This window comes from Panthera onca, chromosome B1, assembly GCF_046562875.1.
Source record: "Panthera onca isolate mPanOnc1 chromosome B1, mPanOnc1 haplotype 2, whole genome shotgun sequence".
Lineage (NCBI taxonomy): Eukaryota > Metazoa > Chordata > Mammalia > Carnivora > Felidae > Panthera > Panthera onca.
In genome coordinates this window covers 62,179,844-62,202,250 of record NC_138342.1, presented here as the reverse complement: position 1 = coordinate 62,202,250, position 22,407 = coordinate 62,179,844, and the positions used below count along the sequence as shown (strand labels likewise).

Sequence of the window (22,407 nt, the reverse complement as noted above, 5' to 3'; positions counted from 1 at the left end):
AATTGATTTGGTTGCTGACTTTCCTCTTACACAGATTAGCTGTCGTCCTTGTTGGTAAAATTTAGCTCTGTCTCCCCGCCCCAGCAATCATGTCGTGAAGCACTAAGAAATGATGTGACAGCCATGTGGCACAAAACCTCCTTCCCGGGGAAGGTGGTGTTCCTGTTGGTTGTGGAAGTAAAGCAGCGATGACTGTCAGCAGAAACTGGGATTCCCCCGTACCCATTCTCACACAAACGAAAAAGGTACAAATCAGGCAGACAAGCCAAGGGCTTAAGAAAAAAGTCTCCACGCTCAATGTGATTATCTTTGGAATTCTTCATTTCATTAAGGTTTTCACAAAGTACAAAGCTCAAACATAACTGCCTATGTCCACCACAAAACAGAATCAAATAAGTGGTTAGCACACAAACATAATGATCTTTCCCATTTTAAAAAATATAAATAACGACAATGTTCAAGGTTTTACAGTTTTCTTCTGTGGGTGTTTCTCTTTAAGGCTTTATGTTGCAGACCCTTCATTAATGAGTTCTTATACCTGTTGTCAAGATATACCACCCACAAGCAAGGAAGGCCACTGTGAATACATTCCTGAGGGTGACACTCATCTAAGTTGCCTCAGCCTGTTAAAAACTAAATCGAACGCCCTCCCATCAGTTCTCACAGTTTCATTAATTTTCCTTCTACTAGAAAGTGATCATAGAAAGGAGTAAGTTCCCAGCAGCATTCAAGCTCTCAGATCAATCATGTAGGGTGAGAAGGAAGAAACAGGCTTTTTCCTGGATAGTTTGTTTGTTTGTTTTTCTTTCATCCAGAAAAACCCCAATAACCCATAGAGTTTAAATGGTGGTTTGTACTGAAACATTTTTCAGATTAAATAGTGTTGAGAGAAAGGGTGATCTTTTGGTTGGGTGTTTTAGAAGAGGTTAAAGTGGGGAGGTTAATGTTGGAAAAATACCACTTAGAGTACACCCCCCAACAGGAGCCGTTTCACTCTCAAGGTTTGGGGGCAGAACCAAGGCCCCTGCCTTGGGAATGAAATCAGACGGGAGGCTCTCCAGCAGACACTTGACTTGTTCCTGGCCTAGCTTGATCTTGTCGTCCAGCTTTCGCTGCTCAATGAGGAGTGTTGACTTCATTTTCACGAAATGCTGGTAATCCTGGAGCTGCTCCTCTGACAGGTAGTTGGCCAGGATGTCCAACACTACACGCTCCCTCCGATCCAGGTTCTCCTTGAGCTCCCGGGCATCCTCGTGCTGCCCAGCCAGGACCTTCCTCTTCTCGTTGAGGGAGCTCTGCCAGGGCAAAACCAAGAGATCAGCAGAGGGCAAGGGCAAGGAAGGAAACTGCAAAAACACCTTTTACAGGACTGTGAAATCTCCAAGAGTGTATTTCAACTGTTGCTCTAGAGTAAGGAGGCTTACTTTTTGGAAAATCAGTTTATTACCCTTCTGTTGCATGTATATACTTCTCTAACTTGTCAAATTATGTGGCAGCTTTAAGAGAGATTACATTAAACTGGGGTAAAAGCTCAGCTCTAGGCTTCTAGATTTAAAACGACAATCAGTGATTCCACTCACATGAAGTATTTAGAGGTTGCATATATCTATATGAGTAATCAAAAACATAGAGATACAAAGTAGAATGGTGGTTGCCAGGAGCTGGGGGGAAGGGGTGTATGGAGTCGTTTAATGGATATGAAGTTTCAATTTTACAAGAAGAAAAAGTTCTAGAGATCTGTTGCACAACAATGTGAACATACTCATCACTACTGAATAAAATGGTTGAGGCGGCAAGTTTTAGGTTATATGTAGTTTATCATGATAAAAAACTAAAGGGGGCATGGTGTACCTGGGTGGCTCAGTTAAGCATCCAACTTTGGCTCAGGTCATGATCTCACGGTTTGTGGGTTCAAGCCCCACATCTGGCTCTGTGCTGACAGCTCAGAGCCTGGAGCCTGCTTCCGATTCTGTGTCTCCCTGTCTGCCCCTTCCCACCCCCTTGTTCTCTCTCTCTCTCAAAAATAAACATTAAAAAAAAATTAACTGAAAGGGGGGAAAGAAAGGCCAATCTTCACAGTACAATTGTGTATTTACTGTGATAGCGTTTTTTACACTGATAGCGGTTCTCAAAGTGTGGACCAGCAGTGGCACATCTCCTGGGAACTTGTTAGAAATGCCAATTTTCAGGGGCTGTTTGATCTACTGAATCCACAGCTTGGGAGCTGGGGCCCAGAAATCTGTGGTTTAATAAGCCTTCCAGGCAATTGTTCCACAGCTGAAGTTTGAGAACCTCTGCTCTGATCCACAAACCATGGGAACATCAGATTTTCCATATCGAAAGAAATCTGTTACCAATTTTTACGCCTTTGAATCTACTATGAGAGAAGTTCTGTTTAACGATGATGGTAGTTTCATATTCTGAGCGTTTCTTACACAAACCCAATGGTAAGATTGGGTTAGCCTACACATGCTAATTTTCTTTATAGAAATCTTTAACATGGCTTTTTACTCATCATGTTGACATATAATGAATCATTTTTTTTATGTTTAATCATTTAAATTTTTCAGGCCAAAGTCATTGAGAAATATTAAAATGAAAATCTAATTACAAGGTAGATCTGTAATTTTATTTCAATATAAATTGGCTATGTAGGCTTATGAAAGGCTCACAGGCCATGTGCCTTATTTTCCCTTGAACTAGCATGTCAGATCTTACAAAATAATGCCCAGGGGGGAAAGTACAAAGTTTTAGGTTTATCTTACAAATATCTCCATTTTCATGGCTTCCTTCCCCTAATAAGAAAAACACATCTAAAACAACAACAACAACAACAAAAAAAAACCCTTAGGTAAGGGGCCTGGCTGGCTCACTCAGTGGAGTATGTAACTCTTGATCTCGGGGTTACAAGTTAGAGCTCCACATTGGGTGTAGAGATTGCTTAAAAATCTTTAATGAAATCTTGCCATTTGCAACGACATGGATGCAGCTAGAGTGTATGATGCTAAGCGAATAGGTCAATCAGAGAAAGACACATACCATATGTTTTCACTCATGTGGAGTTTTAGGAGACAATACAGATGAACATATGGGAAGGGGGGAAAAACAGAGGGAAACAAACCATAAGAGATTCTTAATGATAGAGAACAAACTGAGAGTTGATGGAGAGAGGTGGGTGAGGGATGGGCTAGATGGGTGATGATGGGCATTAAGGAGGGAACTTGTGAGGAGCACTGGGTGTTGTATGTAAGTGATGAATCACTAAATTCTTCTCCTGAAACCAATATTATACTGCATGTTAACTAACTAGAATTTAAATAAAAATTTGGAAAAAAAAAAAGCCCTTAGGGACACATGCACCCCAATGTTTATAGCAGCGTTATCTATGATAGCGAAATTATGGAAGCAGCACAAGTGTCCATCAATAGACGAATGGATAAGGAAGATGTGCTATATATACTATGGAGTATTAGCCATCAAAAAGAATGAAATGTGGCCATTTGCAATGACATGGACAAAGCTAGAGAGTATGATGCTAAGTGAAATATGTCAGAGAAAGACAAATACCATATGATTTTGTTCGTATGTGGAATTTAAGAAACAAAGCAAACGAGCACAGGGAAAAAAGAGACTCTTAAATATAGAGAGCAAACTGGGGAGGTGGGTAGAGGGGCGGGTGGATGGGGATACAGGAGTGCACTTCCTGTGACGAGCACAGGATGATGTTTGGAGGTGTTGAATCACTATATTGTACACCTGGAACTAACAGTAAACTGCATGTTAACTGGAATTAAAAAAAAAAACAAAACACCTTAAATACCTTTAGGGACTGAATTTGAATGAAGACACCTTTCAAAATGCTGTAAAGAAAAAGTGAAAACCTCTTTCTCACCTTTAAAAAATTAGCAAGTATTTTAAACATGAGAAATAGAGAATAATACCTGTGTGCCCATCATTAGCCATGCCAATTCTTAACAGGGGCATTTATCATATTTGCTTCAGATTAAAAGCAAAAACTAGAGAATTCAGTTGAAGCCTTACATATATTCCCCTTCGCCCCACTGGTGACCATTCTACATTTTGCATTTGTTGAACCACTTCTTCTTCCTTCAAATTTCTATTATACTGGGTTTCTTAATGAAGACTGATCGTGATAAAAACGAGTATGGATGTATTATGCATGTGAGCAGGCACACATCTGTATTCGAGGGTGTGTACATTTAAACGTTGAGTGGAGTTCCATTCTGGAACAACTCCTCTTCCCCTAACGAAAACTGCTTCACTGTTTCTTCTCTCACAGACCTGTGGCATCCATCCCAGCAACCAAACAGGAAACTTAAAGTTTTCTTCCGCTCTGCCCTACCTCTCATCCAGCTTGCCTTACTATTTCAAACTCATTCTCTCACTCCCTAGTCTGTGTACCCCTGTGGTAGTTGCCTAAGTGAATGGCCTAACTCCTTCTTGGTAGACTTAGCCTAAGCCCCACCACTCTTCAGGCTAATTAGGTGATGAAATTAGTTTATGGCTCTTCCTGGCCTCCAGGCTAAAGTCCTAAGTCTGTCAAGTGTGACCCACAAGGTCTCTGTGACTATTTTCTGTGCTGGATACTGCTTGTGCCTCTAGATCCACTTTTCTCAGCCATGCCCTGGGCCTAAGGAAGCTGAATGGTGAAGGCTGCATCAACTGGTGTCCTCTCCCTCTGGGCTTGATCCATGGGTGTCATGGGCAGGAGACTGGAGGGAGGGAGCAGGAGGAAGAGCCTGGGGCATCTATCCCTGGCTCCTTCCTTGCCAGGTAGTGGGGACTACATTTGCTCACCATGGCCTCAGGGCTGTAGGACAGACACAGTTAGAATTCTGATAAGGGCTCTCTTCCTCCTCCAAGTGATGCTAACCTTGGGGGGACAGGGAAGCTTCATTATCCCTTCTTCCTCACCCCTTCCCACACCTTCACTGAACATTGTTTATCCCTTTTGAATGAGCCCTCTATTTCCTGTCAATTTCCTGACTGTACGCTTTTTAAAATATTTCCTGCAATTCACGATTTTTAAAAACCAAGCAACCATGTATGGTTCTTGAACATGCCATGGTCGTTCTTGACTTTGTCCATGACATTGCTTCTAAACGGTGAAGCCCTCCACGTAGAATTAAGAAATTCTTCTATACCCTGGTCAAGTGTCACCTGTGCCAAGTCTTTCCTGGCCTCCCCCCACCACCTGAGAAGCGTTTCGTAGCTGCGTCCGTTGCTGTGCTGCAGCATTGTGGATGCACTTGCTGCTTCCATACTGGTTTTCCTCACTACACGGTGAGTTCCTTGAGGGCGGGGCCTGTGTTTTGGCTGGTGTTCATCCCCAGAATACGCAGCACCAGACATTTGGTAGGTGCTTGTTTGCTGAGCGGAGGGAAGTAGGAAAGGATGGTACTTTTGAGGCAGGCACTTCTAGACGATTTCTAGATGCGGAAGCAAAGACTCAGTACATTTGCATGAGGAGGGGACTCACCAGAAGGAGAAAGGAGATGCAGAAAGTTTTTCGATGCCCAAGCACATTCAGAATACCAACTAGACTTTTTCTATTTCAAAAAATGACATCTTCCCTTTTAAGTTAATACATTAGGAGAAATAACTGGGAAATCCCTGATAGCCCCGAAAGAAAGAGCTATAGATAGGAGGAGCCAGAAAGCAAAGGAGTCTCTTAGTGGCTAGGGTGCTCACCACCTTCTAGCATAAATATCTATGTACAATAGTTACAGGTATGTTTATTGTCTGATTTGTCTTGATAGGGTCCCTGAAGACAGGGATCTGTCTGTTTATTCATGAGCCTCGTGCATCCCAGCAAATAGTTGCTGTACTGATGAGTAGGTGAAGAGTTCTATGCAGCTCTGGAATTATGTTCATCATAGAGAATAAAACTTGGGGTCTGCAGCAGGACCCCTCATATCCTGGTTCCATCACTTGCTGGCTTGTTGCGAGGTTCCAGCGAGCCCAGTGCTGGGCAAAGAGGAAAGGACTTGAATGTTATCCAGTGTTGCTACCGCTGTTACTACCTGTCCTCTTTCTTCCAGTAGAGGGCGCAGTGGAGACACCTGGGTACATCGTCCCCAAGTGCCTGCAGACCCTCGCTCACAGATTCCCTGGAGCTTGAGTCCACATTCCCACGTGGGAACTCTCCTCAGCCCCAGCAGTTTTTTTTTTTTTTCTTTTTGTCCCTCTCTCCCTTTCTAATGTCACCCTCCCACCATGCTTCTGTCTCTTCCTTTTCCTGGGAAAGAAGGTTAGGAAAGAAAACTCTGGTACCTGTGTTTTTACTTTCCTAAGTATTCCCTGAGCCTGAAGTGCCAGCATTACCTCTTGGCATGCAAAATGACTTCTTTGGTGTTTCCCTGTAATCTATACATTGGACCGCCCTCCCTGCCCCAGAGATCATAATCTTCTCCAGAGAAGGGGTCATGTTCAATTGCACCTATGTGCGTGGGTTCAGAGGGAAAAGCCGCTGAACTAAATCGCTAGTCCACCTACCCTTTCTTCATTACTGGCATCTTCACCGAGGCCGCTAAGGACGTTTTCCACACGGGCCAGGCGCCCTGAGAGGGAGAGCAGCAGGTTTACCACCTTGTCCAAGTCCCCGATGAACATCTTGTACTTGTCAAACTCATTCGGCTTGCAGAGCTCACTGATCAAAGCCTCCACCTCTTCCCCCAAGGCATTATTGAGCTTGATGTCCATCAGCAGACTCCCTTTCGCTTCCTGCAGGGTCTCAAGCTTGTGGGTGAGGCTTCCAATGAGCTCGGCCTGTAACCCCAGAGGAGACACACAGCAAACATTAGCCAGTGGAATTGTCAATGGAAAGAGGATTCATTTCTCCCAGGCACATCCTGTCTTTTCAAGGCTAAGCTGAAGGTCCCCTACTCTGTCTGGACTGCCTCTCAACATGATGCCACAATATTCTTTCCTTTCCCTGAATGTCTACAACTGCCTTTCTCTGAGCCTATTCAGTCTTCACAGGCCAACACTTGACTACACATCATTGCCTTGTAATGTTTCCCAATTGAGTCATGCTCTGTACAGCTCAGTTTTCCCAACTGGCTTGTCAACTCACTTTTATATTACTATTTTTTTTTTTTTAAGTTCAATTTTTTGAGAGAGAGAGAGTGTGCACATGAGCAGGTGAGGGGCAGCGAGAGAGGGAGACAGACTCCAAAGCAGGATCTCCGCTGTCAGCTCAAAGTGCGATGCGAGGCTCAAATCCACAAACTGTGAGATCATGACCTGAGCCCAAGTCGGACCTCAACTGACTGAGCCACCCAGATGCCCCATTTACTCACTTTTATAAGGCTTTTCAAGACATGCTCTCTTTTGGTCCTCATAACGATACCACATGCAGGTAGGGTATAGATTTCTTGTTTTACAAATAGAGAAGCCAAGAGTTAAAGGAACGAAGGGACTTACCCAAGGTCAGAGAGCTGAGTGGACTATTGAAGATAGTTACCATTCAACAGAGCAGTTACTATGTGCCAGACACCGTGCAATAAACTCTACATGGATTATCTCATTTAGTCTTCCCAACAATCATACATATACAGCAGGTGAAGAAACAGACTCCGGTGAGGTGATGGCCCAAGACACACATACCATTAAGCGGGGCTGCCTTGAACTCAAGTCAGCTTGATTCAGGAACTAGCCTTGTACAGTCATCATAAATATTCACCGAGACCTTTATCAGAAGTCAGCCATGTGATCTTTCCATCGTGCTCCACTATCTCCACTTGCCTGAGTTATATAATTTGCCATTTTTATTGCAAATGTCTATGCATATGAAACAGTTACACAAGTATCCAATATATTTAACTGAAGGAATGAAGTAAAGGTCTTAGTGGTTTCCAGTTTGATTACACTTATGCTAAATGTCTACTAGTTTGCTACAAGAGAAATTAAACTTCATGATTTTTAAATTAGTCTTTTGTTTTTCTCTTAGCCTAAGGTAGCCAGATGGAAAAAGGACATAATCTTTTTTTGGTTAAAACCTATTTCTTTACCACTAAAACAGTTCCAGCTCAAAAAAAAATTTTTTTTTATGCATATATATAAAATCAAGCCATGTGGCTTCAATTGGAAACTTGGTAAGAAAGGATCACAATTTTGATGTTAGAGTAAAATCTTCATTTTTAAAGGAAGGAAAAGGGGAAAAATAGAAATAATTTTGACTAACAGAACTGAAGGGTCCTGAGGATTTTTGGTACTATTTCTTCATCACCAGAAAATACAACAATTACAATGATATGGGGAAATATTTCTCCATGTTGTGCTCATCTTGGAGCTGGACCATCAGAGGTACTCTGTCTTCCAATCTAAGGTTCAGAGCGTCCTTGAAATGTCTACGTTTTGGCCTTCACGGTGACAACTTGTCTTCTCGACTCGCCTAAGCCCAAAGGCTAAACAGTGACTAACACAATTCTCATCTGCTGCACTACCTCGTCATAGGTTATAATCTTTGGCTTTCCTCAAGCTGTGTAGTTAAGACAAAGTCAATGCAAGGATACTTTCAGTAGAGGAAAAACCCGTACAGTCTATATCACTCCCCAACTGAGGAGTCTAAACCCAGAAAAAATGCAGGTGGCAGAGAATATTGTTTAATATTCCTTATGTTCTCCTGGAAAATAGATTTTCCAGAAAACCCCCACCAATTGTGGCTGGCATTTCTGGTATTTGCCTGCTACCCAGCCTGCTAGGCAGCTCCAGAAACACGCCCAGCAGGGTGTGACGATCCTGCGTGGTGTTATCCGTTCTTACGAAGAGAACAGCAAGGAGACGGATGGAAAGCAGTAGGAAAAATAAACCCTGCCTGCTGTTACAGCTTCCAGCATTCCCACCAGACAAGGTTCAGAGAAGTCAAATGTCATTACAGCTGCTTTTCAGGTAGACAGAGACTCTGACATCTCCATGAAGTCAGGCCAGGAGGTTTTCATCTTGCTGCCTGCATTCCCTAGGCTCACCGCTCCGTCACCGGACGATACCTTCTCACAGTTACACCAAATCCAAAGGGGCAGATGACTACGCAACATTTCTATACTCCAGCCTCAGGGAAAGGTCTCTGATTATTCAAATGTAGGATCCATTTCAGCCTCTTGTCTTGAGAAGTATAGTTTCTAGAAAAGTCTTGAAACAGAACTAGGAGATGGAAAAGAAGGTAACGGCCTTGCGTTTTTCATTCCTCTCACTAGGACTTCTTTTGAAACTAATATTGTGTCATCACTTCTGGAACTCAAAGCACTTTTGCTGACAGTTTATTTGATATCATTAAAAAACAAACCCTCATCATGGCCTCAGAAGCTGGTATTTGAAGGGACAGGAGATTCTGAATGTGTGAATGAGCAGAGACCAGGAAGGATATGTCCGTCCTCACATGTTGGGCGGAGTTTCTTCTGGACTCAGCTCGGGGCTCCTACGCGGGTCAATAGTGCCGAAAGGGCAGCCCTCAGGCAGGGCAGTGGGCGGGCAGCAGGCAAAGAAGTGACACAGCGGAACAGCAATGGGAGATCAGGCTCGGCAGCCTAATTCTCTCAGTCTGTCCTCTGCACAGCTTGTTTGGGTTTTCAAAGACCCAGATGCCGGGCAGAACCACAGCCTCTCTGTGCAGGAACTGATGTGTACTGTGGGCTTCAGGGTAGAAGGAAGACTAGAAGGAGACGGAAATGTCCGGGAGTGATGCAGGGAGGATTCGGTGGGAAGAACCAGGGCACATCTCGTGGCACTCTGGTTTCTGAAAGCTATTTGCCGGGCCATAAGGTGATGTGTTAGCACGTATGGCCATGCTGTGATATAGAAGTTACTGAGCAGTCTCATCCGTCACTCCTGGCCCAAATGGTACATATTTGGATGGTATTTGGTTTTTTAAAATGCTTCTACGTTTAAGTGATGGAAATTTGGATTTAAAACTGCAGTTAAAAGGGATGTGAGTAACTGAAGGCAACAAGGGAAAGTTGGCTATACCAAACAACCATTTCTCTGCCAGGCAGACCTCTTCAAAAAAAACCAAAAAACCAAAACAAAAAACCAAACCCTACCAACTTCTAGCTGCAGAATTCACTGTGGGAGGGACAACAGGTCTTTTGAGGGGTTTTGTTTCAATAACATTCTAGTCTCTCAGGAGCTACTTAATTTGCAAAGTCATTCACATTTTTTCACTTCTCATCTGGTGCGAACTGTTACGTCACCCTGTGTGCGATGCAATTTATAGGGTTTTTTCCCTCTAAATATAGTTTAACAGACCCTCCCCCTCCCACCTCACCATTTGCTTGCAGCAACCCTGCTGGGCCCCTTCTGGCCTCCTCACTGCCTCCAGGAGTCAGGAACCTAGGCTCTGACAGAAAACTCACCCCCCATCAAACCACTTGACCTTTGGTGCCTCCATTTTCTCACTTATAGCCAGGGGATAATAATATCTGCCTAAAACTAATAATGTTTGAATATTAAGCTCTTTCTCTGTGCCGGGAACCACTTAAATATTTTACTATTCAATTACTACTCCCAATAACCTGATGAGACAGGTAGTATATTATTATCCCAGTTTTACTGCTGCACAAAGTGAGGTGGCTAGAAGTTATTTAACTTGCGAGATTCAGGTCGTCTGGCTTCAGGGATCAGGGTTTTAGTCACTACGTTAAAATAGCTCATTGGAATGTTCTGAGGCTCAACCATAATAAAGCTTGTGCGAGCATTCTGGGAAATATAAAAGTATTATACACATTCAAGTTATTGCTACTTGTGCTATCATTAAGATTCAGCAATAGTCTGGGGAACACTCATTTTAGGGCGCACCTCTAGAGGAATACTCAACGTCTCCCCCACGTGACCATGGCACTTTGCCTTCTGCTCAGGGATCTGTGCTGACCATGTTTCCAATCACGTTGCTAATGACACGGCTGGCCTGTGCTGACGGAGGACCATCTTCATCTCAAAGAAGGGTAATTCAGGACTCCTAGCTGCATGGCTGGAATTTAGGGGCAGAGTGGAGTTCAGGCTCCTGCTAGTAAAAATGATGAAGATAAAGACACTTCAACCACAGGCTTTGTTGTTTCTTTCTTTGGTTTTAAATGGGAGGATCTAGGCAGTAGTACATGGTTATTTTCACAGCTGAACTTCATCCAGGAGAAAAGTCAGGGGTGATTTTTGTCCCAGTGACAAAAATGGGATTAAACCTCCATCCCATGTTGTGGGACCTCAACGAAAACAGGTCTTGGGGACTCAACTACCATTTCAAATATTCTCTGGCACATTCTCTGGCAAGAGTGGCTCTTTACCAGCCAAAGCATAAGAGACTGTTAAAAACTGAGAACAAACTGAGGGTTGATGAGGGGTGGGAGGGAGGGCAGGGTGGGAGGGAGGGCAGGGTGGGTGATGGGTATTGAGGAGGGCACCCTTTGGGATGAGCACTGGGTGTTGTATGGAAACCAATTTGACAGTAAATTTCATATATTAAAAAAAAAAAAAAAATCAATCTCATCTAAAAAAAAAAAAAAAAAAAAAAAAGAGTGGCTCTTTACCATTCACTTCCTCTCAGGAAGGCTTGTGATCATAACGCTGTCCTATTTACTCAGTACGGTCTCTTGGTTCTGGGTATCAGGACTCTCTGACAAGAAACAGTATTAAATTTCTTTAAATTCAGCTAAGCCCAGGGGCGCCTGGGTGGCTCAGTCAGTTAAGTGTCGAATTTGGCCCAGGTCATGATCTCATGGCTTTTGAGCTTGAGCCCCGCATTGGGCTCTGTGCTGACAGCTTAGAGCCTGGAGCCTGCTTCAGATTCTGTGTCTCCCTCTTGCTCTGCCCTTCCCCCGCTCATGCTCTCTCTCTCCTTCAAAAATAAATAAAACATTAAAAAAATTTTTTTTTTAATTCAACTAAGCCCATCATCCTCCCTCCTAAATGACCTCTGTTTCCCTATTTCAGTTATGACAGCCATGTAAGGCCAGAAGCTCGAGAGTCATTCCTTGACCCTTTCCTCTCTACCATGCTCCACATCTAATCTGTCCCCATGTTCTCTCCACTCTGCTTCCCGCCCCCCTTTTTTTAAATTCACCTGTTTCTCACAGCCCCTCCCGTACTGCCTTTACACAGGTACCGTCACTTTCCCCGTAACACCCTCTCAACTACCGCCTCTGCCTCCACAGCTGCCAGAGAGACTTTTCTAAAATGCCTGTCAGCTCTCTCCCTGCTGGTAAACCCCAGGGTGGAGGAAGGATGAGGGAGTCCTGGCGTTAGCCAACATGGCATACACCCCCTACTGCCTCCGGCCCCACTTACCACAACTAACATCCCTGGACTCTGAAGGGGACTCTGTAAAGTTAAGTATGGCAGCGTGTCGGGACGGGGAGCCAAATCTGAAGTATGACCCGGAATGGGGGTTAGTTGCCTGCCTCCCCCTTCTATGTTCTAGCTCTGAAGTGCACGCAGAGAGTGGCAGCAAAACTCTGAGAAAAGTCCTGCCTTTCAAACAAAGGACCAAAAAAAGGGGCCTCCGCGAGCTAAAACGTGTGGGGAAAATCCTGTTTTTAACCCTCCTTGTTTTCTTCCCCTAGCCCTGGCTCCCAAGAGTAGCTCTACTCCCTGAGCTGCACTCGCAGTGGGGGCACAGGCACTGAAAACCCCGAGAGAGACAAGCGAAAACAAAAACAAAAACAACAAGTCTTCTTTATGGTCAGAGGAAGTGGTCCAAACGGTGTGAGGGGAATTCCCACTCTTGTTTCTTTCTCTTTTATTGAGGGAGGTCCCAGCCATGCAGAACAGCATAGCAGCCCAGGCTGCTATAGTCATGAGAACTGGTCTTTCTAGCCAGAGGCCCAGGAAGAGGGGTGGCTGGGAGCCAGACAGTGTTGGGGCCGGGGGGAGGGGGGATACTGCACGGAACAGCCAGAAAGAAGATCCCCTAATTCTGTGTATGAACTGACAGAAGTCCTAGGCTCACGCTCAAGTAGACCCAAAGCAACACAACAAAGACTCTGAGAACTGAACTATGATAGAAGCACTAACCAAGTCCCAGACTAACCTCCAAATGGTGCATGTTTGGGAAGGATCTGTGCAACACAGCAAAGGTTGTGAAAACCGAAATCATGTTGGAATTGGCACCTGAAGGTGGGACAGAACTTATAGTCAAGGGGCACCTGGGTGGCTCAGTCAATTAAGCGTCTGACTCTTAATTTCGGCTCAGGTTGTGATCTCACAGTGTGTCATATCAAGTTCTGCATCTGGCTCAGTGCTGACAGTACAGAGCCTGCTTGGGATTCTCTCCCTCTCTCTCTGGCCCTCCCCTGCTCTCTTTCTTCCTCAAAATAAATAAACTTTAAACACAAAAAGAACTTGTAGTCAAGCTGAATAGATTACTTGCTAAAATGAAAACAAAAAAGTCAACATTCTGTAGAAGATTTTAACAGAACCCAGAGGCTCAAAATGTAATACTCAAAATGTTCAGAATACAACACAAAATTACCCGATATTAAAAAAAACAAAAAAACAGTAAAACATGAGCAATTCCCAGGGGAAGACAATCCTGAGGAAACCCCAGTGCTGGGATTTCCAAAGCCTTTAAAATAACTTTTATAACCTTCCTCCATGGTAAAAGTAAACACTCTTGAACACAGAAGTCTTTGGCAAAGAGACACTACAAAAAACTGAGTCAATGGAAATTTTGGAACTCAAAACTATATTTGAAATTAAGAGAATTACTGGTGGAATGAAGACAGTCCTACAGAAATTATCCAATCTGAAGAACTGACAGAAAACAGATTCTTAAAAATGAACTTCAGGGACTTGTGAGGCAACATCAAAAGGTCTAATATTTGTGGTACTCGAGTCTCAAAAGCAGAAGAAAGATTAGTGCATAAAAAATATTTGAAGACATTATGGCTGAGAACTTCCCTGAATTTGGTGAAAGACCTAAATTTACAGAATCAAGAAGTCAGTAAATGCCAAATAGGAATCACCAAAGAAAATTAGGCTCACGCACATCATAATCAAGCTGGTGAAAATTGAAGACCAAGAAAAAAAAATTGAAAGCAGCCAGAGAAAAACAACACATTGCATACAGGAGAATCAATATTTAAATGACTGTGCAGTTTTTGTCAGAAACCATGGGAGCAAGAAGGCGGAATGACAACTTTAAAGTGCTAAAAGAAAAAGAACAGTCAACCCCCAATTCCATATCCAGTGAGAATATCCTTCAGGCACGACAGCAAAATAATGACATTCTTAGATGAAGGAAAACTAAGAGAAACCGTCACCAGTAGACCTATTTTAAAAGAAATGGAAGGAAGGAAGGAAGGAAGACTGAGGTTTTTCAGGCTGAAAGGAAGAAAGACCACAGAGAAATCTGGAACTTGAGGAATGAAGGAAGAGCAACGCAAATGGGCAGCTGAGAACCATCTGGGTCGCTAATGATCTCCTGGGGAAAGCCAATTCTGCAGAACAACAGATTCTTTTTGCCTTCTGAAATATTCCACTAAGTCTCTAAGCCAAAGCCCTTTGGCCTTCAGAATAAAGAGTCATGGGACCTGTTGAAGCAGATTTTTGCCTAATAGACATAGCTGGGTTAGGCAAAGAACTTAAAGCTCTAATTATTAGACTGTCTTTAGATTTTTTGTTCAGATAGTTCAGACAATGAAAGTGTTTCAAACTTCTATTTACTTGGAACATTATAATTCATCATCTATGATGTATACATAGAAAATATATTAAAGCAGAATTGGTTTAAAAGGCTAATTTCAATTTTTAAAAATATTTATTAATTGGGACTCTGGTTTCCATTGAGTCTTAGTGAATTTCATGACTAGCGATGTATCTTAGGTTACTAGTAACTTTAAATATCAGGTAGTAAGTTATTTCTTTGGGAAGGTTGGTGGGAGGCTAGTCTCTGCCTTGGAACAATCTTGATGAAGCATCATTTTTTAAAATCACCCTTAGAAAAGCTTGCTCTATATCAGGAAGGGAACTGCATTTTCAACTCTATGCTGCAAATATTAATAGATGCCTTCTACAACATCATTTAAAACTCACATATTTTGGGGGTACCTGGATGGCTCACTCAGTTAAACGTCCAACTCCTGATTTCAGCTCAGGTCGTGATCTCACGGTTCATGAGTTCGAGCCCCAAGTTAGGCAGTGTGCTGACGGCACAGAGTCTGCTTGAGAGTCTCTCCCTCTCTCTGCCCCTCTCCATATTTTCTGTTTCTTAAAAAAAATTTTTTAAGTTTATTTATTTTGAGAGAGAGCACACAAGCTGGGGAGGGGCAAAAGAGAAGGAGAGACAGAATCTCAAGAAGGCTGCACACCATCAGCAGAGAGCCGGATGTGGGGCTCAAACTCACAAACCACGAGATCATGACCAGAGCCAAGATCAAGAGTCGGACGCTTAACTGACTGCACCACCCAGGCGCCCCTTTATATTTTCTGTTTTTAAATTGTTTTAATGTTTACTTTTGAGAGAGAGAGAGCGAGCACATGAGTGGGGAGGGCAAGAGACAGAGGGAGACACAGAATCTGAAGCAGGCTCCAGGCTCTGGGCTGTCAGCACAGAGCCTGACACAGGGCTCGAACTCACGGACCGCGAGACCATGACCTGAGCCGAAGTTGGATGAGTAACTGACTGAGCTACCCAGGCGCTCCATATTTTCTGTTTTTAAGTCAGGAATATAAACACAAATGATGCTAATGAAAATTCTATTATGCACGAATAAGCTTGCAGTTCATTAAAAACATCTCATAGGATTCTCTAGTGCCGTGCAGTAAGATCTGAACTCTTCAGCATTTCAAACAAAGCCCTGTGTGACCTCCATGACCTTCTGGCCCCTGTGGAGCCTCCCAGCCTTATCTTCTGGGATCCATTGCCTTCCTGTGTGATCCTCTAAATTTGGTCATTTCTAACTGAGGCATGAGCCTTTTTGTTTGGCATTCCAAAGTATCAAACTGCTGGCGATACCTTTCTTCAGTACAGACACTCCCTGTGTTTTTCCACATCTCTGGGTCTTTACCCAGGCCAGTCCCTTTGTCTTGGATGCCTGATGTTCTTCTCTTGCCCTGACTCCTTCTGACTCATTCTGATTACTTCGGTGTAAAATGTGGCAGTATAGGTATCAGAGCAGTTTTGTGGAAATAAAGAGAATATAGCACTATGAAAAACACAGCCCACACTTAACAAGGTAAGAAGTGCTCAGCACATTGTACCTAATGTTATTTCCTGTGAGGATTAATCCTCTGTGCCTTTATCTCAATCTAAAAATACTTTTGCCATATAATCATCAGAGTGAGAGGCTGATAATAAACTGATGGGAAAGCATTTTTTTTTTTAAAAAGCAATGAGTAATTTGTCACACTGCTACTATAGAATAGGGTATCTCTACATGCAAAAAAATGAAACAAAAAAGTGTAAAATATTCAGTGAAAGGCGCCATGGCAACTTGGTACCTGTAATGGTGTTTATACAGCTCCCTCTTTGCGATAAGTAGAGAGAGACTAGAGCAGGTAGTTTTTTTCCCTCATCGGAGGACCCATTAAATGGGGGCATTCGGGGGTATTTGAAGTAGGGATATGCCAGAAGTAGGGGAGCCATGAAGCAGGTGTTTAAATGGGAAAACCTCGGGCTGGGAGAGCTCAGTACGACAGTGCCAGCCGTGCACTTGTGCGTCCACGGAGCCAGGAGCAGTGGGAGGGAGAAGAACACCCCTGACAGAGGTGCTTCTAAAATCCCCAAATCCTCCTGCCCCGTTACTCCCTGCTCGAGGGTCTGTGTCCTGTGGTCTCGTTCCACACACAAACAAGAGAGCCTGCGACACATGGAGTAAATGAAATAGAATCACCTAAGAAGGCTTCTCCTGGGATTGGTACCACTGAGAACCACTTACATTCCAGGCTCAGCAAGAGACAAGCGTTTGAACAGAGAGTCCTTTTTCAGTGTACGGGCCTGGCTTGTATGAAGAGCTGAAAACTCAGTGGCAGGTGGCCCTTCCGGGGCTGTAGGGAAGGCGGAATGGCAAGAACTTTCTCCCCGGCAGGCACAGCTGGGCTTAGATCTTCAGGGTATGTGGGAAGACAGCAGCGGCATCATGGTGTCATTTTTAAAATGTCTTACATGTAAAATTTCTGTAGGAGTATCAAATGCTAACTAAATTTCAGTGCTGTGCTTCCAAGCTATTCACTGGGGTGCTGCAGACAGAGTTGGGGGAACGTAAAGATTAACATTACCACCTCTCAGAAGTGTCTTTTGACAATCGGTCTTTTTCCTTAAAGTTTCTATATTGTCTGGTTTCCCTTTTGGACATGAAACATGAAAGGAAAATTACAGACTGCGGGCATTGGCTGGTCAGCTCGGAGAAGAGAGCTGGGGTCTCTGTGTTGGACTAAGTGAAGGTAGGGCACCTGGGTTTCAGTCTCAGCTATGAGACTTTTAGGAAGTAACTTATTCCCTGTAATGACTTTCACTTTTGTCATCTGTAAAGATGAAAATGACAGGAAAGCTATGAGGAAGTCACTCAAAGTGCCATGTGAGTCAGGAGTCCAAGGACTATATGGGCAAGGTTGGTGATGTGACAGACCTTTCTTCCTCTCCTGCCCTAAGGAGCCAGTATTCTTGCTCGGACCTTGACTCTCTTTTTGGAGAGAGCAGAACACAGGTCTCAATTCTTCTTTTACCTTCTTTTCATTGACATCCACTTGCTCCTCTTCCTCATTCACCTCCTCTGGCATATCCTTGATCTTGTTCAGAAGCTCAGCCTTGGGAGCAGACACACTGTAGTAGGCAGGACAGTTGACCAGCATGCCCACTGCCTCCTTGTCTTCACTCCTGAGGCATAAAGAACAAAAAAGTACACAGCACATTCCAGAAGCTTTATTTTACCACATGTCTGTGCATTCAGAAAGGTGTAAAAAATGCTATTCATTCCCTTCCCAGAAATTAGGATGAACAAATACTTACCAAAGAGTGATTACTATGTATAGGGCTCTTGGAAGCCAGGCAGACCTGGGCTGGAAAACACCAAAGGGAGTGCTGGGAAGGAGACTGGACATCAGGCCTGTGGATTTGCTAGATGACTCTGGATTAAGTCATTTGACCTCCCTACATGTTTCTCCTTTTGTGATAAATATGAGTTCCTGAGATACAGGAGTGCTGATGCATGGGGGCACTTGTACCCCAATGTTTATAGCAGCACTTTCAACAATAGCCAAATTATGGAAAGAGCCTAAATGTCTATCAGCTGATGAATGGATAAAGAAGATGTGGTTTATATATACAATGGAATACTACTTGGCAATGAGAAAGAATGAAATCTGGCCATTTGTGACAACATGGATGGAACTGGAGAGTGTTATGCTAAGTGAAATAAGTCAGTCAGAGAAAGACAGATACCATATGTTTTCACTCATATGTGGATCCTGAGAAACTCAACAGAAGACCAGGGGGGGAGGGGAAGGGGGAAAAAAGTTACAGAGAGGGAGGGAGCCAAACCATAAGAGACTCTTAAATACTGAGAACTGAGGGTTGATGGGGGGTGGGGGAGGGGAAGTGGGTGATAGGCATTGAGGAGGGCACCTGCTGGGATGAGCACTGGGTGTTGTATGGAAGCCAATTTGACAATAAATTATATATAAAAAGTATGAGTCCCTGAGTGTGAGGGTATTTTGAAGGTGCTGCACCATCTCCAGTTGTGGGTTATTTCCTACTCTTCCACGGTTACCCGTCCTCTTTCTGATGCCTACTATGATTGTTGCATGGACACTTGGCCATGTTTCCTTCTAAGCATGACAGCCCAGATAAGCCTAAGAAATCTACAGCTTTCTGGTCAACAGCCACGAGATGTGAAGTCTACTCCTTAGGTACACAGCAGGGGTTTCAAGGCCGGGGAACAAACTAGGAATTGAGAAACCTGATGTCTAGTGTTCTCTGCTTGACTATCACCAAGCTGTCTTTCGAGTAGAGGTCAGAGCCTACTAACTGAATAAATGACTCTATGGAAGTAGGTGAGGTTCTCTTGGAGAGGTATTTCAATCTTGTGACTTTATTTTTAACATCTAGGCCATCATTTTACTATGGAATAAAGAGCCACAGAAGAAGTCATTTTTACTCATTTCCTGTTTGATAGGACTATTCTTCTAAGCAATATAGTTACATTTAATTCAGTTAATTGAAAAAAATAGGAAAAAAGTCTTCTGATATGCCCCCCCCACCCCATATATTCATAGCATTACAAATGCTCCTCAGGCTTTTGACTGACTAAACCTCACAATGGTGAGTCTCATGCACAATAGGACATTGCTTGTTTTCACCAGAAGATGGCGCATGCCAGCCTTTTGAAATTCCTCCAGGTCTCCGTGCTGCAAAAGCTACATGACTATTTCATTTCTAAATTGAGAGAACGAATGTTCTCAGTGATAATGCTAGGAAATACTTTGCTAAGGATGTATTTGTAAGTTGCCTTGGCCTTTTTACAGCAAGTGGTCAGAGAACGGAATGAATGGAAGCCCCTAACTCTGATCTATGACACCTACCCATGCGGAACTGACACACCCAGAGAAACCCATCTTTGGGTCCTTCGTGGAACCCAGTGGATTGATTGTCTTGCGCATTGTGGGTACTCAGTAAATGTGTGCTAACCACCTGACCCTGGATAAGTCACTTCACCTCAGTAAGTCTCTGTCTGCCAAATCTGAAGAAGGGGACGGACAAGGTGACAGTTCAGGCCTTGTATTAGGAGAGTCTCCAACAACCTATCAGAGCTTGTAAGGACTCCATCGCTCCTTCCTCTCTCCCCCTCCCCCAAATCAAAACATAGTATTCCTGTTGGTAATTTAGTTAGGATCAGTTGGAAATTTCTAAAGGCAAGCCCAAATTTAGACAAAAAGCTCTGTTTTTATTTAGTCTAGAAGCCACTAACTGTGGAGTACCAATCCATCAATCCACATAGTTTTCAATGAAAATTAAAAAGAAAACAAAAACCACTCTAAACCTTTCCCATAGTAGTCCTTTAAGGAAATCAAACATACAAGAAAATATGCGATCACCCGGGAGAAATCAAAAGAATGAAAAATACAGATTGCTCAGGGTCCTTTCACCCCTGTGGCTGGGGGCTGGGATGCACTGCATGACTGTAAACATGTGCCATCAGGGAGCTTCAGGAGCAGAGGCTCACTGGCTGAACAACACCGTGAGACTGCATCCACGTTCAGATCTCTCTTGATTTTTAGGGTTACACAACATCCACCTAACTCTTGAAAAGGGTGAATGTCAGTGTAGTAAATCCATTTGTCTGGGCTTGCTTTTTTTTTTTTTTTTTTTCCTGAGAGAGATAGGGTGCAAGTGAGCAAGGGGTAGAGAGGGGGAGGTGGGGAGAGAAAGGGGTAGAGAGGGGAGGTGGGGAGAGAAAGAAGCGGGGCTCACCCAAAATGGGGCTTGAGCTCACCTAATAGGGGGCTCAAACTCACAAACCGTGAGATCACAGCCTGAGCCAAAGTCAGATGCTTAACCAACTGAACCACCAGGCGCCCTGGGCTCTCTTCCTTCTTAGAAATCTGTGCTCACCTCCGCCTCTGCTCTGCTCACCACTTCTCCCTGCCACTCAGCACTGACCCCTGTGGTGCTGTCTGCAAAGGTGACTCTGTTGCTTATTGAGTTAGGGGCACTGTGAAGTCATTATGAGAGCAGGCACAGTCACCAGGCACAGTCACTGGGCCAAGTTCAAATCCAGATGCCATCACTCACATGTTCTAGGGCTTTGGTTGGGCAGTCTTAATTTCTGAGTTTCAGTGACCTCACTTGTAAAAGGGAGGTAAGATTGGTTGCAACTTCAGGAGGTTCTTGTGAAGATTCAGTGAGATAATGTTTATATAAAAAATTACTACAAGGGCTAACACAAAGACATCAACAATATTAATGGTTTTAATGGCAATCGTCACCACTATTACTATTTTTCCTGTTGGGCAAGTGCCTAGTAACTCAAGGTCAGTCTGCCCCACTTTCTACTCCTCAGAGCCATTCTGCTAAGGCTGAGATGGCGTGTCATTCTTGGGTCAGAATCTTTGGAAGCAGGAAAATGTCACACAAGTTGTCCTAGACCTATTACCACCCCCATGGAAGGAGGTTAAATATAAGTCTTTTTGAGGGCATTACCAGGGACTTACCTCTTGCTTTCATATCCTGCACAGTTGACAGTTCTTTGCATGGCCTTTCTCTTTATGCTGTTCTCCTTCAACAAGTTTACATCTCGGGGAAACAAACCTTCCATCAGGTCCATAGTTGTCTTCATTCTGGAGTCTGGATCCAAAATGTCTGCCAGAGATTTGTCTTGGTGGACAATTTCCTTTGCCAGAGCCTCTGTTCTGATGTCTTCTGAGGTCTTCTGAGGACCAGAACTAACATTCTTTTCTAAACTCTGAGTCCCACTGACTGGGTTGTGGATGGGAGATGGCTGCCCGGGGCCTGGCTGCTTGCCAAGAGCCCCAGCAAGTTGGGGCAGAGCGCCCATGGTGGAGGTTGGGTTGGTCTCGTTGGCTTCTGAACCCTTGATAGAAGTTTGTGATCTGGAAGCTGGTATCTGACTGCCAACCAAATGGACTGTACCAGGCATGGGCCTTTCCTTGGCAACCGTCACCTTGGCAAATTTGCTGGAGCTGCTAGGGATATTAAAAAAGAGAGGGTAAGAGAGGAGTCAACAGAAGGGTAGGAAGACTGAAGGAGAAGTTTTCCACATCAGGGCTGTGGCTTCCCACATGAGGAATGGTGGGGTGGGGGCAAGGTAGTCATGCCCTGAGGTTATCATTCCCCACAAATTGCAAGGTCCTGAGGGCTTTCTCCTCACCCCAGCAGTTGGTCACATGGGAGTGTGTAACTTTTTAAGGGATCTAGTAGGAATTCAGTTTTGGTGAATGTTGCTGTGAGATTCTAGAGCTTTCTGAAAGGTCCAGGTGAACAGAAGGAGTTAATCGCAAAGGCAACGTGTTCTCTTGGTGTTTAGAGACTGCTTGTCCTGGGAAGTATTTGTTGGGAAATGCTTCTTCTCTATTCTTCTGGCTTCCAAGAGGTTTTCCCTCAACATTACTGACCTTTAGCTCTGTTCTTTATCCTCTCCAATGGACACGGAGTGACTGTGGAAAGAAAGCTGACCATATCCTGTCCATAAGCCAGCTTCTTCTCTTTCTTTTGAGAGTGAGGCTACCTCTAGGCTAATCTACACCTCTCTCTCTCTCCCTCCACACACACACACACACACACACACACACACACACACACACACACACCAGTGTGTATCTAGCATGGCCTGAGACTAGGCAGGTAAACCTGTTTGGGGTTCACCATCAGGAGGCTCACTTACACTCAAGAGAGGAGCCATATTTTCCAGTATCAGCTGTATCAGTAACAAGAGCGATACTTTG

At 43.9% G+C, this 22,407-nt stretch overlaps 1 protein-coding gene across 7 annotated transcripts in view; it reads right to left on the bottom strand.

The window, feature by feature from the left end:
• Window positions 1–303: 303 nt before the first annotated feature.
• The window catches only part of SHROOM3 (shroom family member 3), a 320,630-nt gene continuing 298,526 nt past the window's right edge, over window positions 304–22,407 (bottom strand). For 6 of the 7 annotated variants that reach the window (XM_078446003.2, XM_078446005.2, XM_078446006.2 and 3 more), the window contains 4 exons: window positions 21,157–21,648; window positions 17,674–17,824; window positions 6,517–6,789; window positions 304–1,295 (listed from right to left, as the gene is read on the bottom strand). In XM_078446003.2, the coding sequence (XP_078302129.2) occupies window positions 927–1,295; window positions 6,517–6,789; window positions 17,674–17,824; window positions 21,157–21,648 (1,285 nt within the window). In that variant the 3' untranslated portion in view covers window positions 304–926. The remainder of the gene's footprint in view (window positions 1,296–6,516; window positions 6,790–17,673; window positions 17,825–21,156; window positions 21,649–22,407) is intronic. The other variant, XM_078446004.2, reaches the window with a different exon arrangement.